The sequence below is a fragment of the Mobula hypostoma genome, chromosome 21 (genome assembly GCF_963921235.1).
Source record: "Mobula hypostoma chromosome 21, sMobHyp1.1, whole genome shotgun sequence".
Lineage (NCBI taxonomy): Eukaryota > Metazoa > Chordata > Chondrichthyes > Myliobatiformes > Myliobatidae > Mobula > Mobula hypostoma.
The window spans coordinates 45,512,821-45,533,137 of NC_086117.1; the positions used below are offsets into that span (position 1 = coordinate 45,512,821).

The following is a 20,317-nucleotide window of genomic DNA, read 5'->3' on the forward strand; positions in this document are numbered from 1 at the left end:
CACTTGTTGCAGATGCTCAATCTTTTGATTCCTAACTTTGTCTGAGGTCTGACTAACATCAGGGAGTAAGTAGGCCTTTCTAGGTCGGCACAACATTGTGTGCCAAAGGGACCATTCTGTTCTCTACTGCTTTATGTTCTAAAATGAAAATAAAGGGCGTCAGAAAAAAAAGGGGGAACAACAAAAGTGGAGAGGTGACAACCAAAGTGAGAGCTGGAGTACAAGGCCAGAGGTGGCAAGGTAAAGCAATAATGTAGGTTGTTACCATACTCCCAAATTCGCGTGCTCTTACACTGCCAAGAGGAAGCAGGGGCAGATGCAATGTCGGAGGGCTAGGGGTAGCAGTGGTCTGAGAAGTACCAACAGTGTCGGGGAAACTATCCTGTTTCTGTGACTATGTGGTTCTATTAGAGTATTCTGTCTAATTCTGGATAGCATGCTTAACGACAGAAGCCAAATACTGGGGACAGTTGAGAAAATTTCCACGAATAACACAGGTAATAAAGCACCAGTTCTGTGGAAATGCTGCTGAAGCTGGATTGCTCAACCTACAGAACAGAGGTGGAGGAATTTAACCAATGTTAAAGAATCATCATGCTTTATAGAAAAACTTAAGAGAAAGTGGTTCTACTGACTGGAGGCTCAACAACATGAAGATCACAGACTTAAGGCTTCTTTAAAGAACAAGTTGTTATTTGGATTTCACCGAGTGAAAATGTGAAGGAATCTGATTCAAAGCTACCTCTCAAAAAGGACATTTAATAAATAGTCTATAGCACCTCAGGCAACAAAGGAGGATTAACTTGCACCTCGAGAGAGCTGGCATAGACAAGATGGGCAAAAGGATTTCAAATGCTGCAAGTTACTTTAATATTCACTTTAGGCCACAATAAAAACTCTCATACAAATTATTGTTAAAAAAATAATTCTGCCTATGAATCCTTACAGTCAAGTTTTAAGGAGGAAAGGCAGGAAAATTTTACTTCAAAATTAGAAGATGAAAGACAATTCACACAGCTGCACTGAGTTCCAGCTCTTTCCAGAAAAATGAAGACATTTACACAACAAATGCAAAAGAAATGAATCTCTCGTTTAGCAAAACAGGAAAAGGTTAATGAGAGCACTGACCTTTATCCACAATGTCCCAAACTTCCACCTTCACGATATCGTCAGTTGCTGAAACACAAAAGTTGGTACTTTTTCACTTGAATGTAAAAACTGAAAAAAAAATCAAACTTACAGCATTGACGGAGACGTGAGCTAAGAACACAGATAGAAAGCCACTGTGCAACAGAATCCCTGCACCACCAAAACTTTAGAACGCAAGATCACCGTACACAAGGCAATTATTGCAGAGTTTGATCAACAAGGGAGTCTCAAATAATAACACCACCACTGAACAGGACTCCAGAAACCAGAAAACAATGGAATGGACTATTGGGTCTCAGGAACTCAGACAAGAGCAGAGAAGTCAAATGAACCCACAGTTCCACTAACAGAACCAGTAACAAATCCCAGAACCCCCATCATTGAGAAGAAAGATGATCGACCCTGGGATCGCTGTCAGTAAATTAAAATCAAAAAATAAACTGCAAATGCTAGAAATACAAATTAAAACTAGGTAAACAGGGAAGGCAGCATCTGTGAAAAGAGAACAAACATTAACAGTTCAGGTCAGAATCACTTCAAAGCTTTTTTGATTTGAAATGTTAACTCTTACTAGAGTGACTCCATCACCTGCTAAATGGGTCTACCATTGTCTGGCTTTACATCAATAATGTCAGGCAATAAATAGAAAAGCAAAATGAGCCAGAACAGACAAATCAAGCTCCAGACATATTAACTGTTTCGCTTCCCATTAAAGAAGCTGCATCCAAATATTTCCAACTATTTTTGGTTTTATTTGAAACAAATATATAATTTTAGCTCCAATCTAACCAACTAAGGGCAGGGTGTCAGAGCTCAGGACATCAGACAACTAAGGGACCATCTCCATCAGCACAGGGTGCTATTAGCTGGAGCAGTGGGCTAAGTTAATCTATTTAATATTAATACAACAGCTTAAGCTAGCCGGGACCCCAGATAATAAGCAGGACAATTTCCCTGAGCTCAAAATCAGGTGAGAGTCTGACCAATCCCACTGTGATAACCAAGGAAACCAAACCCTTAACATTAAGAAAAAACAGACAGGTTAATCGAACCCAAAACTCCTGAGAAATATGCGGAGGCTTAACAACCTCCAGGCACCAATAGCAGCAGGACAGTCTATCCAAATCTAAGGGTTCCAGACGATCATAGAATGAGATAACCAAGCACCAGGCAATCATGGGACAGACTAAGCTCCAGTTACCAGTTAATAAGGAACTGGCTAACCAAACCCAAGACACCTGAAAATAATGGAATAGACAACCTGCACCTGGGGCACAATAATAACAGAGGAATCTATCCAACCTGCAGACAACAGTAAACTTGCCTACAGGAACTGGACTGTGGCAAGCTGACCAAGCAAACAGGTAATAATACAAAAGGCTAACTGAGCCCAGAAACTTAGTCAATAATAGGCCAGGCTACTCGAATTCCAGACACCAACAAAACCATCTCACTAAACTCAAGGTAGTGTACACTATCAGAGCAACCTAAATGAATCACACAATGGGACTGGCTATGTCAGGACACGAAGCAATAACAGGGCAAGCTAAAGAAGCCTAAGACACGAGGCAACAATGAAACAGGATAAATAAGCTCCAGGTGACAGACAATATCCAAGACAGCAAATTACAATAAGAAATTTTGAAAAGTTGAATAAATTGTGAAAATAAGAGAAAAAAATATTGATGTTGTACATGGATTCGCTGGCCATTCAGAAATCTGAAGGTGGAGGGGAAGAAGCTGTCCCTAAAGTTTTTTGAGTGCCTTTAGGCTCTTGTACCTCCTCCTTGATGGTAGCAATGGGAAGTGGGCAGGTGCTGGGTGATGCCACCTTTCAGAGGGATTGCCTTTTGCAGATGTTCTCGATGCTGGGGAGGCTAGTGCCCATGATGGAGTTGGTTGGGTTCGCAATCTTCTGCAGCCTTTTCCGATCCTGTGCCCGTTCATACCAGATGGTGATGCAACAAGTTAAAATGCTCTCCACAGTATATCTGTAGAAACTTGCAAGAGTCTTTGGTGGCCAACCAAGTCTCCTCAAAGTCCTAATGAAAAATAGCCGCTGTCATACCCTCTTTGTAATTGCATCAATATGTTGGGCCCACGAATAGATCTTCAAAGGTGTTGACACCCAGGAACTTGATATTAGAAACATAGAACACCTACAGCACAATACAGGTCCTTCGGCCCACAATGCTGCACCAAACATGTACTTTTTTAGAAATTACCTAGGGTTACCCATGGCCCTCTATTTTTCTAAGCTCCATGTATCTATCCAGGAGTCTCTTAAAAGACCCTATCATATCCGCCTCCACCACCGCTGCTGGCAGCCCATTCCACGCACTCACCACTCTCTGCATAAAAAACTTACCCCTGACGTCTCCTCTGTACCTACTTCCAAGCACCTTAAAAATGTGCCCTCTCATGTTAGCCATTTCAGTCCTGGAAAAAAGCCTCTGACTATCCACAAGATCAATGCCTCTCATCATCTTATACACCTCTATCAGGTCATCTCTCATCCTCCGCTGCTCCAAGGAGAAAAGGCCGAGTTCACTCAATCTATTCTCATAAGGCATGCTCCCCAATCCAGGCAACATCCTTGTAAATCTCCTCTGTACCCTTTCTATAGTTTCCACATCCTTCCTGTAGTGAGGTGACCAGAACTGAGCACAGTTCTCTAAGTGGGGTCTGACCAGGGTCCTATATAGCTATAACATTACCTCTCGGCTCTTGAAGTCAATCCCACAGTTGATGTATGCCTTCTTAACCACAAAGTCAACCTGCGTAGCAGCTTTGAGTGTCCAATGGACTCAGACCCCAAGATCTCACTGATCCTCCACACTGTCAAGAGTCTTACTATACCATTAATACTATTAATAATATTCTGCCATCATATTTGACCTACCAAAATGAACCATCTCACACTTATGTGTTGAACCTCATCTGCCACTTCTCAGCCCAGTTTTGCATCCTATCGATGTCCCGCTGTAACCTCTGATGACCCTCCATACTATCCACAACATCCCAAACCTTTGTGTCATCAGCAAATTTACTAACCCATCCCTCCAGATCCTCATCCAGGACATTTATAAAAATCATGAAGAGAAGGGGTCCCAGAACAGATCTATGAAGCACACCACTGGTCACCGACCTCCATGCAGAATATGACCCATCCACAACCACTCTTTGCCTTCTGTGAGCAAGCCAATTCTGGATCCACAAAGCAAGGTCCCCTTGGATCCCATGCCTCCTTACTTTCTCAATAAGCTCGCATGGTGTACCTTATCAAATGCCTTGCTGAAATCCATTTACAAGGGGTGATTGATAAGTTTGTGGCCTAAGGTAGAAGGAGTCAATTTTAGAAAACCTAGCACATTTATTTTTCCTACATTTACACACTTAGTCCAGCGGTCGTGGAACATACAGATCCCTTCCTTGTAGAAGTCGGCATCTTGGACCTCCAGAAGTGGTCCACAGTAGGGGTGATTGATAAGTTCCTGGCCTAGGGTAGAAGGAGATGAGTTAATAACTTCAATCTTTCTGCATTTTCACTCAAAGAGTTGAACTGCACGTGCATGTAACGAGAGCAGTATAACTCATCTCCTTCTACCTTAGACCACGAACTTATCAATCGTCCCTGCTGTGGACCACCTGGAGGTCCAAGTCACTCTCGTTACATGCACGTGCAGTTCAACTCTTTGAGTGATAATGCAGGAAGTTTGAAGTTAATAACTCATCCCCTTCTACCTTAGGCCACGAACTTATCAAGCACCCCTGTTGTGGACCACTTCTACAAAGAAGGGACCCGTATGCTCCACGACCGCTGGACTAAGTGTGTAAATGTAGGAGGGGACTATGTTGAAAAATAAATGTGCTAGGTTTTCTAAAATTGACTCCTTCTACCTTAGGCCACAAACTTATCAATCACCCCTCGTACACTACATCTACAGCTCTACCTTCTTCAATGTGTTTAGTCACATCCTCAAAAAATTCAATCAGGCTCGTAAAGCACAACCTGCCTTTCACAAAGCCATGCTCACTATTCCTAATCATATTATGCCTCTCCAAATGTTCATAAATTCTGCCTCTCAGGATCTTCTCCATCAACTTAACAACCACTGAAGTAAGACTCACTGGTCTACAATTTCCTGGGCTATCTCTACTCCCTTTCTTGAATAAGGGAACAACATCTGCAACCCTCCAATCCTCTGGAACCTCTCTTGCCCCCACTGATGATGCAAAGATCATTGCCAGAGCCTCAGCAATCTGCTCCCTCGCCTCCCACAGTAGCCTGGGGGGTATCTCATCTGGTCCCGATGACTTATCCAACTTGATGCTTTCTAAAAGTTCCAGCACATCCTCTTTCTTAATGTGTATATGCTCAAGCTTTTCAATTCGCTGTAAGTCATCCCTACAATCGCCAAGATCCTTTTCCATAGTGAATACTGAAGCAAAGTACGCATTAAGTACCTCTGCTGTCTCCTCCAGTTCCATACACACTTTTTCACTGTCACACTTGATTGGTCCTATTCTCTCACATCTTATCCTCTTGCTCTTCACATATCTGTAGAATGCCTTGGGGTTTTCCTTAATCCTGCTCACCAAGGCTTTCTCATGGCCCTTTTTGGCTCCTAATTTCATTCTTAAACTCCTTCCTGCCAGCCTTATAAATCTACTAGATCTCCGTCATTACCTAGTTTTTTTGAACCTTTCGTAAGCTTTTCTTTTCTTATTGACTAGACTTTCAACAGCCTTGTATACCACAGTTCCTGTACCCTACCATCCTTTCCGTCTCATTGGAATGTACCTATGCAGAATGCCACGCAAATATCCCCTGAATATTTGCCAAATATCTGCCGTACATTTCCCTGAGAACACCTGTTCCCAATTACTGCTTCCAAGTTCCTGACTGATAGCTTCGTATTTCCCCTTACTCCAATTAAACACTTTTCTAACTTGTCTGTTCCTATCCCTCTCTAATGCTATGGTAAATGAGATAGAATTGTGATCACTGTCTCCAAAATGCTCTCCCACTGAGAGACCTGACACCTGACAAGGTTCATTTCCCATATTGCTCACCCTTTCCACTCCTGATCCCTCGATGTGGCCTGGTGTGTGATCCCTCCACTTCCCCCTTCTTGAAGTCTGCATGGTATCGTGGTGGTTAGCACAACGCTTTATAGCACCATCAACCCAGGTTCAATTCCCACTGCTGCCCGTAAGGAGTTTGTATGTTCTCCTCGTGACCATGTAGATTTCCTCTGAGTGCTCTGGTTTTCTCCCACAGTCCAAAGATGTTAATTGGTCATTACAAATTGTCCTGTGATTAGGCAGGGATTAAATTGGGGGTTGTTGGGCATGTGGCTCGAAGGGCCTACTCCATGCTGTCTGTCAGTAAATATCTACAATCAATTCCTCGGTCGTACTGACATTGAGTGTTGTGACAGCACTCAAAACCAGCTGATCCATCTCACTCCTGTATGCCTCATCATCATCTGAAATTCTGCCAACAATAGGTGTGTCATGCACAAATTTATAGCTGGCATTTGATGCCCAGCCACACCTTCATGGCTGTAGAGAGAGTAGTGCATTGGGCTAAGCATGTATTAGATTGAGGACACGCAGTTCTTTTTTATTGTCATTCAGTAATGCATGCATCAAGAAATGATACAATGTTCCTCCAGTGTGATATCACATAAACACGAGACAAACCAAGACTTAAAAAACTGACAAAAACCACATAATTATAACATATAGTTACAACAGTGCAAAGCAATACTGTAATTTGATAAAGAACAGACCTTGGGCATGGTAAAAAAAAAGTCTCAAAGTCTCTCGAAAGTCCCATCATCTCACGCAGGCGGTGGAAGGGAGAAACTCTCCCTGCCATGAACCTCCAGCGCCGCAAACTTACTGATGCAGCACCCTGGAAGCACCCGACCACAGCCGACTTGAGTCCGTCCGAAAACTTTGAGCCTCCGACACCGAGCACCATCTTTGCCAAGCGCTTCAACCCCGGCCCCGGCAACAGGCAACAGGCAAAGCCGAGGATTTGGGGCCTTCCCCTCCGGAGATTCTCAATTGCACAGTAGCAGCGACAGCGAAGCAGGCATTTCAGAAGTTTCTCCAGGCGTTCCTCCGTGCTTCTCACATCTATCTCCATCAAATCAGGATTGTGCACGGCCCCTACTTAACAAATACGATATCATTTCAGAGCGGCCGCACGCGCTGCATCGCACCGCCATCTTCTCCTCCCCTCCACTGAGGTTTTGATTGTCAGCAAGGAGGAAATGTTATTTGATCGTCAACATGGATGCTGAGTATGGTCTCCCAATAAAGGAAGGCAATGATCCATTTGCAGAGGGAGGTACAGAGGCCAGGCTTTGAAGATTTTGATTGGTACCGAGGATATGTTAGTGTTGAATGCTGAGCTGTAATCAATAAGCAGCAGCCTGACATTGTTATTACTATAGTTCAGATGATGTTGGTTCCAAGGTTGTCAAGCTGAAGAGTGGTAGTGGGGACAAGCTCCCACTACCTATAAGTGTTCCTCACGGCATGCGCTTCAAATAGCCTCTGACAACCAAGTCCAACTCCTGGCCTTCTTGTGTGGCTTAGCCTCTAAGCCCAGCAGAACTGTTTCTACTGACAGGAGAAGGGGCAAAGGCGGGTCCTGGCACCTTAAAACCAGTGCTTCAGGTAGATGGAGCTCATCAGCCTGGGAAGGCAGTCCATCTAAGAGAAGGAAAACTCTGATTTCAAACCACCGCTGCCTTGCGGCCATACCCACTCAGGGGAAAGGCTTCGGGAGTAAACCCTGAGGACAAATCCGGAGCTGGAGTCCCTAAGGCAGTCCAACGTTGCCTTCAACCTTGTTCTGGTAACTCCTGCGACAACACTGGTGCCAAGCTGTATCGGCCCTTGCCCTTCCCTTCCCTTGGACAACATCAGTGTCGTGGAGAGGGGAGACTTGCTGCATGGGCAACTGCCGGTCTTCCATACAACCGTACCCAGGTCTGCGCCCTGGAACCCTTCCAGGAGCAGATCTATTGGTCTCACGAGACTAACGGATGCCACCACCAGTTCAGACGATCCAAGGATAAGTGAAGAGCCAGTGTGATTGTATCTACTGTGTAGATCTATCGTGGTGATAGGTAAATTGCAGCAAGTCCAGGTCCGTGCTTAGGCAGGAATTGATTCTAGCCATCATGAACCTCTCAAAGCACTTCATTACAGTAGATGTGAGTGCAACTGGGCAGTAATCATTAGAAATCTCATCCTGTTCTTCTTGGGCACTGATATGATTATCGCCCTTCTGAAGCAGGTAGGAACACCAACTGCAGCAGTGAGAGATTGAAGATGTCCTTGAACACTAACACCAGTTAGTTGGCACAGGTTCTCAGTGCCCTACCAGGTACACCGTTAGAGCCTGATGTCTTGCAAGGGTTCACCCTCGTGAAAGATGTTCTGATGTCAGCCTCTGAGACAGAAATCACAGAGTCACAAGATGCTGCAAGGATTCACACGAGTGTAGTTTTATTCTCCCTTTCAAAGCGTGTCCTGAAGAAGAGTCTCGGCCTGAAACATCGACTATTTACTCTTTTCCATAGATGCTGCCCGACCTGCTGAGTTCCTCCAGTATTTTGTGTATGTTGCTTTGGATTTTCATCATCTGCAGATTTTCTTGTGTTTATGCATAAAAGGCATTGAGCTTATCTGAGGGTGAAGCATCACAGCCATTCACGGTGTTAGGTTTTGCCTTGTAAAGAGTAATGGCCTGCAAACCCTGTCAGAGCTGACATGAACCTATATGGACTCTAACTTCAATTGGAATCAACCTGGGACCATTCGTGATTTGCTAATTCATGAAGCTCGAAGCAATCAAATCAACATAAAGTTTTTCAAACGTGAGGAAGAAAAATACATTTTTCAAAAATCAAACGTCTTAAATTTTAAAGCTGAGTTAGCTTGTTTTCAGCAGATACTGCAAGGTCATTGGCACCAGTAAGCAGCTATGGGGAGTGGGGTTAAGTTTTTGTATTAAATACAACAATGAGCCTTCTTCATTTCAGCTGCAGAGATACCTGGCACTCAAGGCCATTTACTCAAATTCCTCTTAAAAATCTGGCTTGAACAGCAACATTTAACAAAAAAAAAGCAATATTTCACCAGAATACAGTTTAGTCCTTAAAGCACACCAACACTGATGAAATTAACTGCTTGCATTAGAATAATGAAAAGACAATGAAAACAAAGTTCAGATGTTAAATCTAAATTTATTATTCTTCATATACTAATTATTTTCTGTAAGGACATGTTTCACAACAAATGCAATGCATTAGGGAAATTTAAAAATAGTAAATGGCAGCTCGTATAGGCTTCAGTCATTGCCCTCTGCTCAACTATCATTGGGAAATTTATTCAGAAACTAATTCATACCTTGTCTGTCTTGTGAATATAAAAGGAATATCATAGGTAATCAGACCTGAGAATGTCTGACCAGAGTGTGTTTACAGTTTGTGTGGGAGCTGCATTTTAACTGAGCTAGGAATATTTGATGAGGTAGAGTAAAGGAAGGTTTACTTTCCTGCTAACCTGTGACTCACTATTTAGGAAGTGTCTAAGAGAAGAGTGCAAAGGAGTTTTACTCCATGATGTATCTGTCCTGAACATATTTACTGATAGCTTTATCTTTTATTTTCAATGTGACACAATGATACGTATCCTCAGCAACATTTGATCCCGATATGATGGAGGAAGAGCTCTTCAGCACAGTACAGCAGTGATACTGATATCCAGATACTGTTCTGATCTCAAATTGCAATTAATGAAGCAACATAGTCACTAGATAAAAATTCTCAGCTTTCTCAATTCCAACCTAGCACAGTCTTACAATACCAAAGTTAAAGAACAAAAATTTCTAATGAAGATAAGCAACTGAATCATTGCTCATGCATTCTGTGTAGATAGCTGAGCAATGCGCCTTTTCTGGTATTTTCAAAAAAACACATTTGCTCTCAGAACTTACTCTTGTAACTCCAGTGAATGCTGGTGACTTGGATCTCCTGAGTTGGGATGTACTGTTCCACAAACTTCTTGCCTTGCAGTCTGTGCCATAGTGTGGTCTTTCCTGTATTCCTATCACCTCGTATTAGTATCTTCACTGGAACAGAAAACCAGAACGATTAGCTAGTTTGTTAACACAATTTTAATTTCCTAGTTACCATGCCAGAGTTGTATGGTACAGAAATGGGCCCTCCAGCCCAACTCAAACATGCTAAAGTTGCCTACCTGATATGGGCCATATCCCCCAAACCTTTCCTATCTGTGTACTCAACAAAATGTATTTAAATGTTGTAATTGTACCCACCTCTACCACATCCTCTGACAGTTTGTTCCATATATCTACTACTCTAAGTGGGAGAAAGTTGCCCTTCAAGACCCTTGAATGATTTAATCACTTAACTCCTTAAACAAAAGCAACTACAGTGGATTCCAGTAAATCCAGGCAGACACTTACTTGGGACAACTCTTAAAGAACAAAAAGATTAATCAAGAAAATATCCAGGATTCCCTTTGTTTATTTGGGACACTATGCCACATAATTGGGACAGAAGACTGTTGCTGAACAGTTTCTAACTAGTGCTTGTGTAGCTGTCAGACACTTTTGGAGAGAGCAATTTTTAAATAGCATCAGTTGTGTGTGCTTGTACTTTATTATCCAAGACAGTTAAGAGTCGTCCTCGAAGCACTTTATTCAGATGACTGTGCTCCAAAGGCCCACACTGAGTGACCTGCAACTGTTTATTGACAGGTTCAGAGAAGCCTCGCGTCTGTTTGGCCTCACCATCAGTCTGGACAAAACAGAGGCCTTATTTCAGCCTGCTCCTGGATGCAGTGCTGTGCTGCCTTCCATCACTATCGAAGGCACAACATTGAGGGCAGTAAAGGAATTTAAACGCCTCGGCAGTGTCACCTCCAGTGATGGTTCCTTGGATAATGAAATCAATGTCAGGATTTGCAAGGCTGGTCAGAGCCTGGACTGCCTGAGATCACGTGTGCTAAACAGCATAATAACCAGAGGTCCATGAAGATCCACTTGTACAAGGCTGTTCTCCTCACCAGCCTCCTGTGTGGTTGTGAAACGTGGACCGTATACAAAAGCAACTCAAACTGCTGGAGCACTTCCACATGAGATCCATTATGGGTATCCACTGGCATGACCGTATCACAAACCTGGAAGTCCTCAATAGGGCAAAGACTACCAGTATTGTAGCCATGATCCTGAAAACATAACTTCGTTGGACCAGACAGGTTATACAACTGGAGGACTCCAGACTCCCTCAGCAGATGCTCTATGACCAGTTATCATGGGGAAGTAAAAACCATGGTAGACCTTGTAAGAGGTAATAAGTCTGCGTGATAGCCAATACTGCTTATAGTGGGCTTGCTCCCCAGCATCTGGAACATAGGGCAGGAGACAGAACTGGTTGGCGCACCTTGGTTAAACGTGCTCACAGCAACTTAGAAGACGGGCATCACGCGGAGCTGGGGACTTCCTGACAGAAGAGGAAACCAGCAGCAACAGCTGAGCCATTCCTACAGAATCAGGACAACTCCCTTGTCCCCACTGTGAATGTCTATGCCGTTCAAGAATTGGCAGCTGAACACACATCAGATGAGCTGCACAAACACAATTGTCATTGTCGAAATTGACGGACAACCAACAAAGCAAAGGCAAGTGCAGCCCTTGTCTCTGTGTAATACTGGGGTAGTGCACTATCGGGTACAGTTATGTCACTGTACAACACTAGGGTAAAACAGTGGTGAATTCAGCCTCTGTCACTCTACCTACCAGTGCTCTAGAGAAAGTCTGTAGGACACTAAATGGAGGAACAAATCCCCAGGGAGTAAACAATATTCAAGAATGGTAGGATGCTAACATTCATATTTGAATTATGCTGATATTGACTGGAACAAATTGGGGTCAGAGGCACAGAAGCAGAGGACTCTTTTTGCAACAAAAGAACATTTTTTTAGATCTTGCGCTGGGACAATCCAAATGGGACAAGTGTCCACAGGAGAACACTTGAGAAACAATGTTTATTGGACCATAGGGGTCAGAATGAAAACAACAAGGTATGGAGAGTCTAAAACTAGAACTAAACAGCAGGATGGCTAGCTTCAATGAGATGGCAGAGGACCTGGTCAAGTCAAAGTTGACTGAACTGTTGGTAGGAAATACCATTACAGGATGATTGGGTGACCTTCAGGTTGTGGGCAAGGTACACTCCTGCAGAGGGGAAGGAATCAAAGAAAGAATGCCCTGGATGCTGAAGGGAATAGAAGAAGAAATATTATGCAGGTCAGGTGAATATTTCAGTGAGAACCAGGCTGAATCTAGTCAATGGTGAGGGAAAGTGAAAAGAAAAATATGACGACAGCACGAGAAGGAAGAGAGTCTGAAAAGGAAATAGTAGTTAACATTATGGGGAATTGGAAAGCTTACTACAGAAATGTAAATTAGGGTGTAAAAGGAGCAAGCATTTCAAAAATGAAATCAGGAAAGCCATGAAAAATCCTTGGCAAGTAGGATTAAAGAGAATCCCAAGGCATTCTATACATACATCAAGAGCATAACTAGAGAGAGGATAGGACCATTCAAGGATAAAAGGGGGAACATTTGCTTAGATGCAGAGGATAGGGGTGAGGTCCTAAATGAATACTTTACATCAATATTTACCAATGAGAAGGATGTGGAGGATACTGAGATCAGTGCCAAGCGTATTAAAATGCTGTGGCAAAGGAGGAGCTGGTGTTGTATCTCTTAGAGAACATTAAGGTGGATGTACCCCCCCCCCCAAGGGCCTGATAGGATGATGGATTATCGAGGGAGGCAAGAGATGAGATTTCTGGAGCCTTGACAAATATTGTTGTGTCCTCTCTAGCCCACAGGTAAGATCCCAGAGGACTGGCGAGTAGCTAAATGCTCCATTATTCAAGAAGGGAACCAGAAATAATCCTGGAAACTACAGTCTCATGTCAGTGGAAGGGAAGCTACTAGGGTAAATTCTTAGGGATAGGATTTATGAGCATTTGGAAAACCACAGTCTCATTTGGGAGAATTAGCATGGCTTAGTGCAAGTCGTGTCTTAATAATCTGATTAAGATTTTTGACGAGAATGATTGATGAAGGTAGAGCCGTGGCTGTTGACTACATGGATTTTAATATGGTGTTTGACAAGGTCCCCCATGAGAGGATCATCCAGAGATTAAGATGCATGGGATCCATGGTGAATTGACCATTTGGTTTCAGAACTGGCTTGCCCATGGAAGACAGAAGTAGTAGAAGTAGAAGGAGATAAAATGGCAGAGCAGACTCGATGGGCCGAATGGCCCACTTCTGCTTCTTTGTCTTATGGTCTTATTCTAGCTGGAGGTTTGTGATTGGTAGTGTTCTCCAGGGATCTGTACTGGGATGTCTACTGTTTGTGATGTATATAAATGACCTGGAAAAAAATGTAGATGGTTGGCTTAAGTTTGCAGATGATATGAAGATTGGTGGTGTTATGGACAGTTTAGAAGATTGGCAAAGATTACAGCAGATGTGGGCAGAAAAATGGCAAATGGAGTTTAACCTGGACAAATATGAAGTGTTGTACCTTGGTAGATCAAACAAAGAGACAGTACACTGTTAACTGCAAGACCCTAAACAGTGTTTTTGAGCAGAGGGATCTTGGGGGTCCAAGTTCATAGCTCCCTCAAAGTGTCTACACATGAATATTTGATAGGGTGGTTATGAAGGCATTTGGTATGTTTGCCTTCATTAGTCAAGGCAATGAGTTCAAAAGTTATGTTGCAGTTTTACAGAACTTTAGTTGGGCCACATCTGGAGTATTTCACATAGTACTGACGGCTCCATTATAGGAAAGTTGACAAGGCTTTTGGAGAGGGTGCAGAAGAGGTTTACCAAGATGCTGCAAGGATTAGAGGGAATGTGCTATAATGAGAGGTTGGAAAAACTTGGGTTATTTTCTCTGGAGCAGCAAAGGCTGAGTGGAGTTCTAACAGAGATGTATAAGATTATGAGAGGCATAGAGTAGACAGACAATATTTTAATGCCGAGATTGAAATGTCAAATACCAGAGGGCATGCATTTAAAGTGAGATTGGGTAAATTCAGGCAAGTCTTTTTTTTAAACCACAGAGTGCTGGGTGCCTGGAATGTGCTGCCTCGGGTAGTGGTAAAGGCAGATACGTTAGAGATTTTAGATAGGCACGTGAATGTAAGGGAAACAGAAGGATATGGGCACGTTGTGTAGGCAGAAGTGATTAGTTTAGTGACCATTTGATTACTAATTTAATTGGTTCAGTATACCATAGTGGGTTGATGGCCTGTTCCTGTGCTGTTCTAAGTTCTACGAGTGGGCTGATTAAAAAATACAAATGGGGCACTGAATGGTTTTTACGAAAGGAAGAGGTTGCTGCCCAAATCTCAACTATAACATCAGAAAAGTACTCACTAGCATAAGTAAGCAAGACTCCTGATACAGATAGGATGCAACATCATTGGAAGAGGGAGATGTGGTGGAGACTGCAAAAGGCCTCAACAGAATCTCCCTGGACACAGGGGTTTTACTTGGAGTGAAAAATAGAAATAGAAAAAAACACATGATTAAAAAGCAACCACAGTCCAGTCCATTTATCCTCATAAGAGGAAATTTTTGGAAACAGTTATGGAAAATATTAATAAGCACTCCAAGTTCCAAAAATAGTCAGGTCACATTTGATAAAGTCAAGTCACATTTAACGAATTACACTTTTTTTGATAATGGCGCACCAAAACTGAAGGCAGCATTTGTCAAGGTCCTACATAAAACAGTAGTAAACTAAACCGAAGCTGATAGATTTAAGGAACTAACAGTGGGACTCAGAGGAAACTGGCCGGAAAGCAGAGTGATGGTATTTGGCTGTCCACTCATCCTGAAGGACAGGAGTCAATGGTACTTAAAGGGTAAATATCAGGATCACTTCTCCTTTGTCATATATAATCAGTGGCCACATTATTAGGTACATCTGCTCATTAATGCAAATACATCAGCTAATCATGTGGCAGCAACTCAATGCATAAAAGCACGCAGACATAGTCAGGACATTCCATTACTGTTCAGCCCAAACATCAGACCAGGGAAGAAAAGTGATCTGAGTGACCTTGATCGTAGAATGTTGTTGGTGCCACACAGGGTGGTTTCAATATTTCAGTAGCTGCTGATCTCTTGGGATTTTCATGTACAACAGTCTCTAGAGTTTATAGAAAATGGTGCGAAAAACAAAAAAAAATCCAGTGAGCGGCAGTTCTATGGCAATAAAGGCCTTGTTAGCGAGAGGTTAGAGGGGCCAGACTGGTTCAAGCTCACAAGAAGGTGACAGTAACTTAAATAAGCACTTGTTACAAATAGTTGTGCAGAAGAGCATCTCAAAATGCAAAACCTCCAAGTTGATGGGCTACAGCAGCAGAAGACCATGAACATATACTCAGTGGCCACATTAGGTAGCTCCTGTACATGAATATATACTGAGTACACAGTCATATCTTAGATACAGAAGCACATCAGCATTTCCAAATTTGTGGATGACATCAGTCTTGGAACTATGATTTGAAACAGTAAGCAAAATAATGGACTGGAAGACATAATAAACTTCCAAAATAGGCAGATATCATTCAGGAACAGCTTTTTTTCTTCTGTCATCCAATTCTAAATGGACATTGAACCTATGAACACTACCTACTATTTTTGTTGTGATGCATCTAATGTGGTAGTGTAGTGGGTAGTGCTTGTCACTTGCACTTTCAGCTTCCACCGCTGGCTAGCAATCTTGCGAAAAGGAGAGCTGGATGTGTCTCTCCCTGCCAGTACATAGGCACTTCAACAGCAAGCTTCATGTAGAACCTCGTTAACGACACCCAAAACAGGACTCAGGCTAAACTCCAGAGGACAGGGAGGAGGTTTGGTCCCTGTACCCATTGCACGCAGGCCCACCGGTGTGTGGACACGCCCTGGTGATTGTGATCCAGATCCCCACCTATGGGTTAATAGCTCCACTGCCTTGTGGGCAGCCTCGGGAGAGATAAAGGCTACGGGAGTAAACCCAGGCGGCAGATCCGGAGTGGAGTCCCTAAGGCAGCTAGACATCATTGAGCATCCTTCCAGCAGCTCCTGCAGCCAAGCTGGTGCCAAACATATCGCTTCACAAGCTTTCCTTTGGACTACACTGGTGAGGTCGAGAGGGGGATCTTGATAACTGGGCATCTCAGGATCTCCATACCTTCCGCCCAGGCTTGTGATAATGATCATCATCACCCATTGTCCTTTGAGACAGACGGATGACAACCAACCATTTAATATACATATATACTTAATGTGATTCATTTTTTTCCTATATTTATCATGTACTGTATTGTACTGTTGCCGCTAAATTAACAATTTGCGCAACATACACCAGTGATATTAAAGCTAATTCAGATACAATTTAACTTAGGTGTGAAGTGATGTACTTTGGAGGAAAGAATAAGCAGAGGCAACATGGGATAAAATGGCACAGCTCGAAAGGAAAGCGTGGAAACAAGGTACCTTGTAACATGTGCACATCTTTAAAAGTTGCAATACGTGTCAAAAGAATGAATTACAGATTCTAAGGGATTTTGGGAATCATTAAGAGCGGCAGAGTACCAAAGTAAGGAAATTACGCTGATGCTTAATTAACCGTTGGTTATACCACAATAAGACAGTTGCGGTCATGCATTTCAGGAGCAATGGAGGAGGGACGACAGGTATCAGCTGTAATGTTAGAATGGAGAAAATGACAACGCTGTCTCTAATTGCTATTTGAACTATTCCTTCAAATTGTGATAATAATACTGATGTGGACTAGGATGCAGTAGTGGTGGGGATAGTTTTATTCCTGCATAAGTCTAGGGTAGACTACTTGTGGGGAGAAGTCAGTCTTAATGTAGAGATCTATCTTGTATACGGTTCTGGTGGAGACAGGTTGACAGCTGCATGAACGTGGATACAGGCCAGTCTCCATATAACTCCAGGAAAAGGATGTCTATCAGTATAACAGGGGGATACATGTGTGCAGTTCCAATAGCCATGGGATTTATTCTTACATTACACTGGCTTGTAGTACCAGTGAGTGCAGGTCTGTGTCTGCATAACCTTGGGCTAAAACATTTGTTCTCTGTTCAGTTACAAACATTTATGAGTGAGTCTTTGAGATAGATTACTGGAATAACTATAAATACCAACATTACTTCATTAAATTATAGGACAGCATGACAACATCAAAACACTTAAAATTAGTGACATTCTGCAGGCAAGCTCTGTTTTGTCCTTTATCTCCTTCCAGTTCCCATTATGGCATAAATGCACTAAAAGCAAGCAAACTGCTCTGTCATATTCCAGACAACTGACAGCTAGAGGCTAATGGTGTAACATTAATCTCTGCCAATGCCTGATTTTACATCTAATTGAATGCCCTCAGAACTTCCAACATCTTAGCCAAGATGTAGCAATTAATTTAGCCGTTTTCCAAGTTGGAAAGTGTGAAGGTGACAGGTAGAAAGTTTTGACCCAGAAAGTTTGCGCTGACTGAAACTGATCCACGGCCAATGCAGTAATTAGAAAACTGGATTCTCCACTCACAGACAAGACTGCAGAAGGACACTCTTGCACATATTACTCAAAGCCCCAGAGTCCTCCAGCAGCACACCTCCACCCTCGGGCATACCCGTTATTCTCTCCATCCTTGAACTTTCTGCACTGGGCAAACATCTCAGCACCTTGTCCAAGCACCAATCACACTCATTTCTCCAATACCACTCAGCCTTGACACTTGCCACTGAAAGGCGCCATTCCCTCTCTTAATTTACCTTTTGTCCTTATCCAAATTAATCCATGCCACTGATCCAGCTGTTGCTATATTTTTTTTGACTCCGGTTCACTTCAATAACTTGTTCACAACATACATTCCATATAACCATATAACAATTACAGCACGGAAACAGGTCATCTCGGCCCTTCTGGTCCGTACCGAACTCTTACTCTCACCTAGTCCCACCGACCTGCACTCAGCCCATAACCCTCCATTCCTTTCCTGCCCAAATATAACTTTAAATGACAACATCGAACCTGCCTCAACCACTTCTGCTGGAAGCTCGTTCCACTCAGCTACCACTCTCTGAGTAAAGAAGTTCCCCCTCATGTTACCCCTAAACTTTTGCCCTTTAACTCTCAACTCGTGTCCTTGACCATTGTCCCCAAACACAGGTCCAATGGCCTCTGAGACCCTTGGCTACTGACCCACCACCCTTTCTTTACACAAGCCCCAGGAATTCTGCTACACCTGGCTCCAAACCCCTCTCCCTTGGCCCCAATTCCCACTATCCTTGATTTCGGCCCTAGGGTTTCTCACACAGTGGTTCCAACCTCCACCACCCTTGGCCAATCTCCACAGTTGAGGCACCCCGACCTCCGGACCCTGTCCCACCCCACCACCCCTGTTCCCCAGTTCCCGGCCACACTCACTGTTGTACTGCACTCCCTTGGCAAATCTCCGCTGCAGACTTTGGTTCATGCTCTGGAGCCCGACCGGGATGGCCCGGTCCTTGCCCGGGACCTGCTCCGTGCCCACCAGCTTCTTCAGAGCCGAAAACATATTGCCGGGGAGGCAGCCTCGACCCCGCGACTGGGACCGAAGCCGAGGACGAACAACCACAGCTTCCACTCCAATAGCGGCACATCAACACGGCAGGCCCGGCGTCGCGGCTCGGGGTCAGGGGGCGGAGGGAAAAACTCGTGCGCCTGCGCAGTCGGCACGGACACGCGAAGGTACCCGGCACGCTCACACTGCGCCTGCTCATCTCCGCCCTCTGCCGGCTCTTGTGCCGGGATTGCGCCTGCCCATCTCTGCCCTCTGCCAGCTCTTGCGCCGGGATTGCGCCTGCTGGGTGCTGCTGGTTTCAGGCGTTGGAGCTGGTTTAACTTTGCACTGGGTGCAGTGGAGCTGATGATTGGGCAGCACGGTCCTGAGGTAGCGGAGGTGTGTTACCTCCCTTTGCCAGCCAGTGGGAAATAATGATGTGGCACTTCTCGCAGCTGGATTCACATCATCCCTCTAACCATGCAAACACGCCTGTTCTGTCACCGCTGGGCGGGAAGGTGCTGAGCTGGATTAGCCGATAAAGTTATTGGACGCGTCGATACCATTAATGGTCTTGCAAGCAATATTGCTAAGTCTGTGGAAGTTGCATCGAAGAATGCTAAAGAAGTTCATCAGTGCAATCCTTTTAAGTTTGCAGCCGTAGTGAGATAATGGGCTAGAACTTCGAAAGCGAAATCCGAATTACGTGGATGGGACTGTGCAGTTAGAAATGTAACGCGAGACATCTGCTGAGTGCAAATCAGACAGCACCTCCCGAACTCGCAATGAGTAAAATCTTGGTGGGTGGGTGGAAACAAGAGCGATAGGCTTATATGAATACCACCACCACCTGCAGACTCCCCCTCCAAATCGCACTGCATTCTGACTTGGTCATAAAAGGTAAAAATACACATTCTGGAAATCTGATATAAAAATAGGAAATGCTGGAATCACCAGGCTGTGTTTCTGGAGAGACGGAGTGAACGTTTCATATCCCGCTGTTTATAACTCGGGTCTCCAGTATAAGATGGACTCCTGACCTCTCAATCTACCTTCCATTATGATCTTCTATTTTACTGTCTACTTCCACTGCACTTTCTCTGTTGCTGTTACACTTTTGTCTGCATTCTGTCAGTTTTACCTTGTACTACACTACAATAAATTGATCTGTAGGAACAGTATGCAAGGCAAGCTTTTCAATGTATGCATGACAATAATAACTGAATTCCAATGTCGACCATAAATGACATCCAAAATAAGCCAATTCCCAGGCTGATGAGGCACGGTTCCTGGGAATTGTTGGGAAGTTCAGTAAACAAAAACCATGCATGGGAGAGGATCACAGAAACAGCTGGAGTCTCGGAAGAGCGGCCGCGAGCCAGCCTCACTAGCTCGATGAGTGAGTGAGTGAGTCTGCCCAGCGCCCTCAGCTCTGCTTTACTCCACCTGGATGTAGCAGAATTTGTGTG

General features: G+C 43.8%; 1 protein-coding gene across 5 annotated transcripts in view; it reads right to left on the reverse strand.

Annotated features, from left to right (window-relative positions):
* LOC134359978 (rab-like protein 6) overlaps positions 1-18,995 on the reverse strand; it is a 93,535-nt gene extending 74,540 nt beyond the window's left edge. For all 5 annotated transcript variants that reach the window (XM_063073900.1, XM_063073899.1, XM_063073898.1 and 2 more), the window contains exons 1-3: positions 18,734-18,995; positions 10,175-10,309; positions 1,129-1,176 (exon numbers count right to left, since the gene is read on the reverse strand). In XM_063073900.1, the coding sequence (XP_062929970.1) occupies positions 1,129-1,176; positions 10,175-10,309; positions 18,734-18,863 (313 nt within the window). In that variant the 5' untranslated portion in view covers positions 18,864-18,995. The remainder of the gene's footprint in view (positions 1-1,128; positions 1,177-10,174; positions 10,310-18,733) is intronic.
* Positions 18,996-20,317: the final 1,322 nt, after the last annotated feature.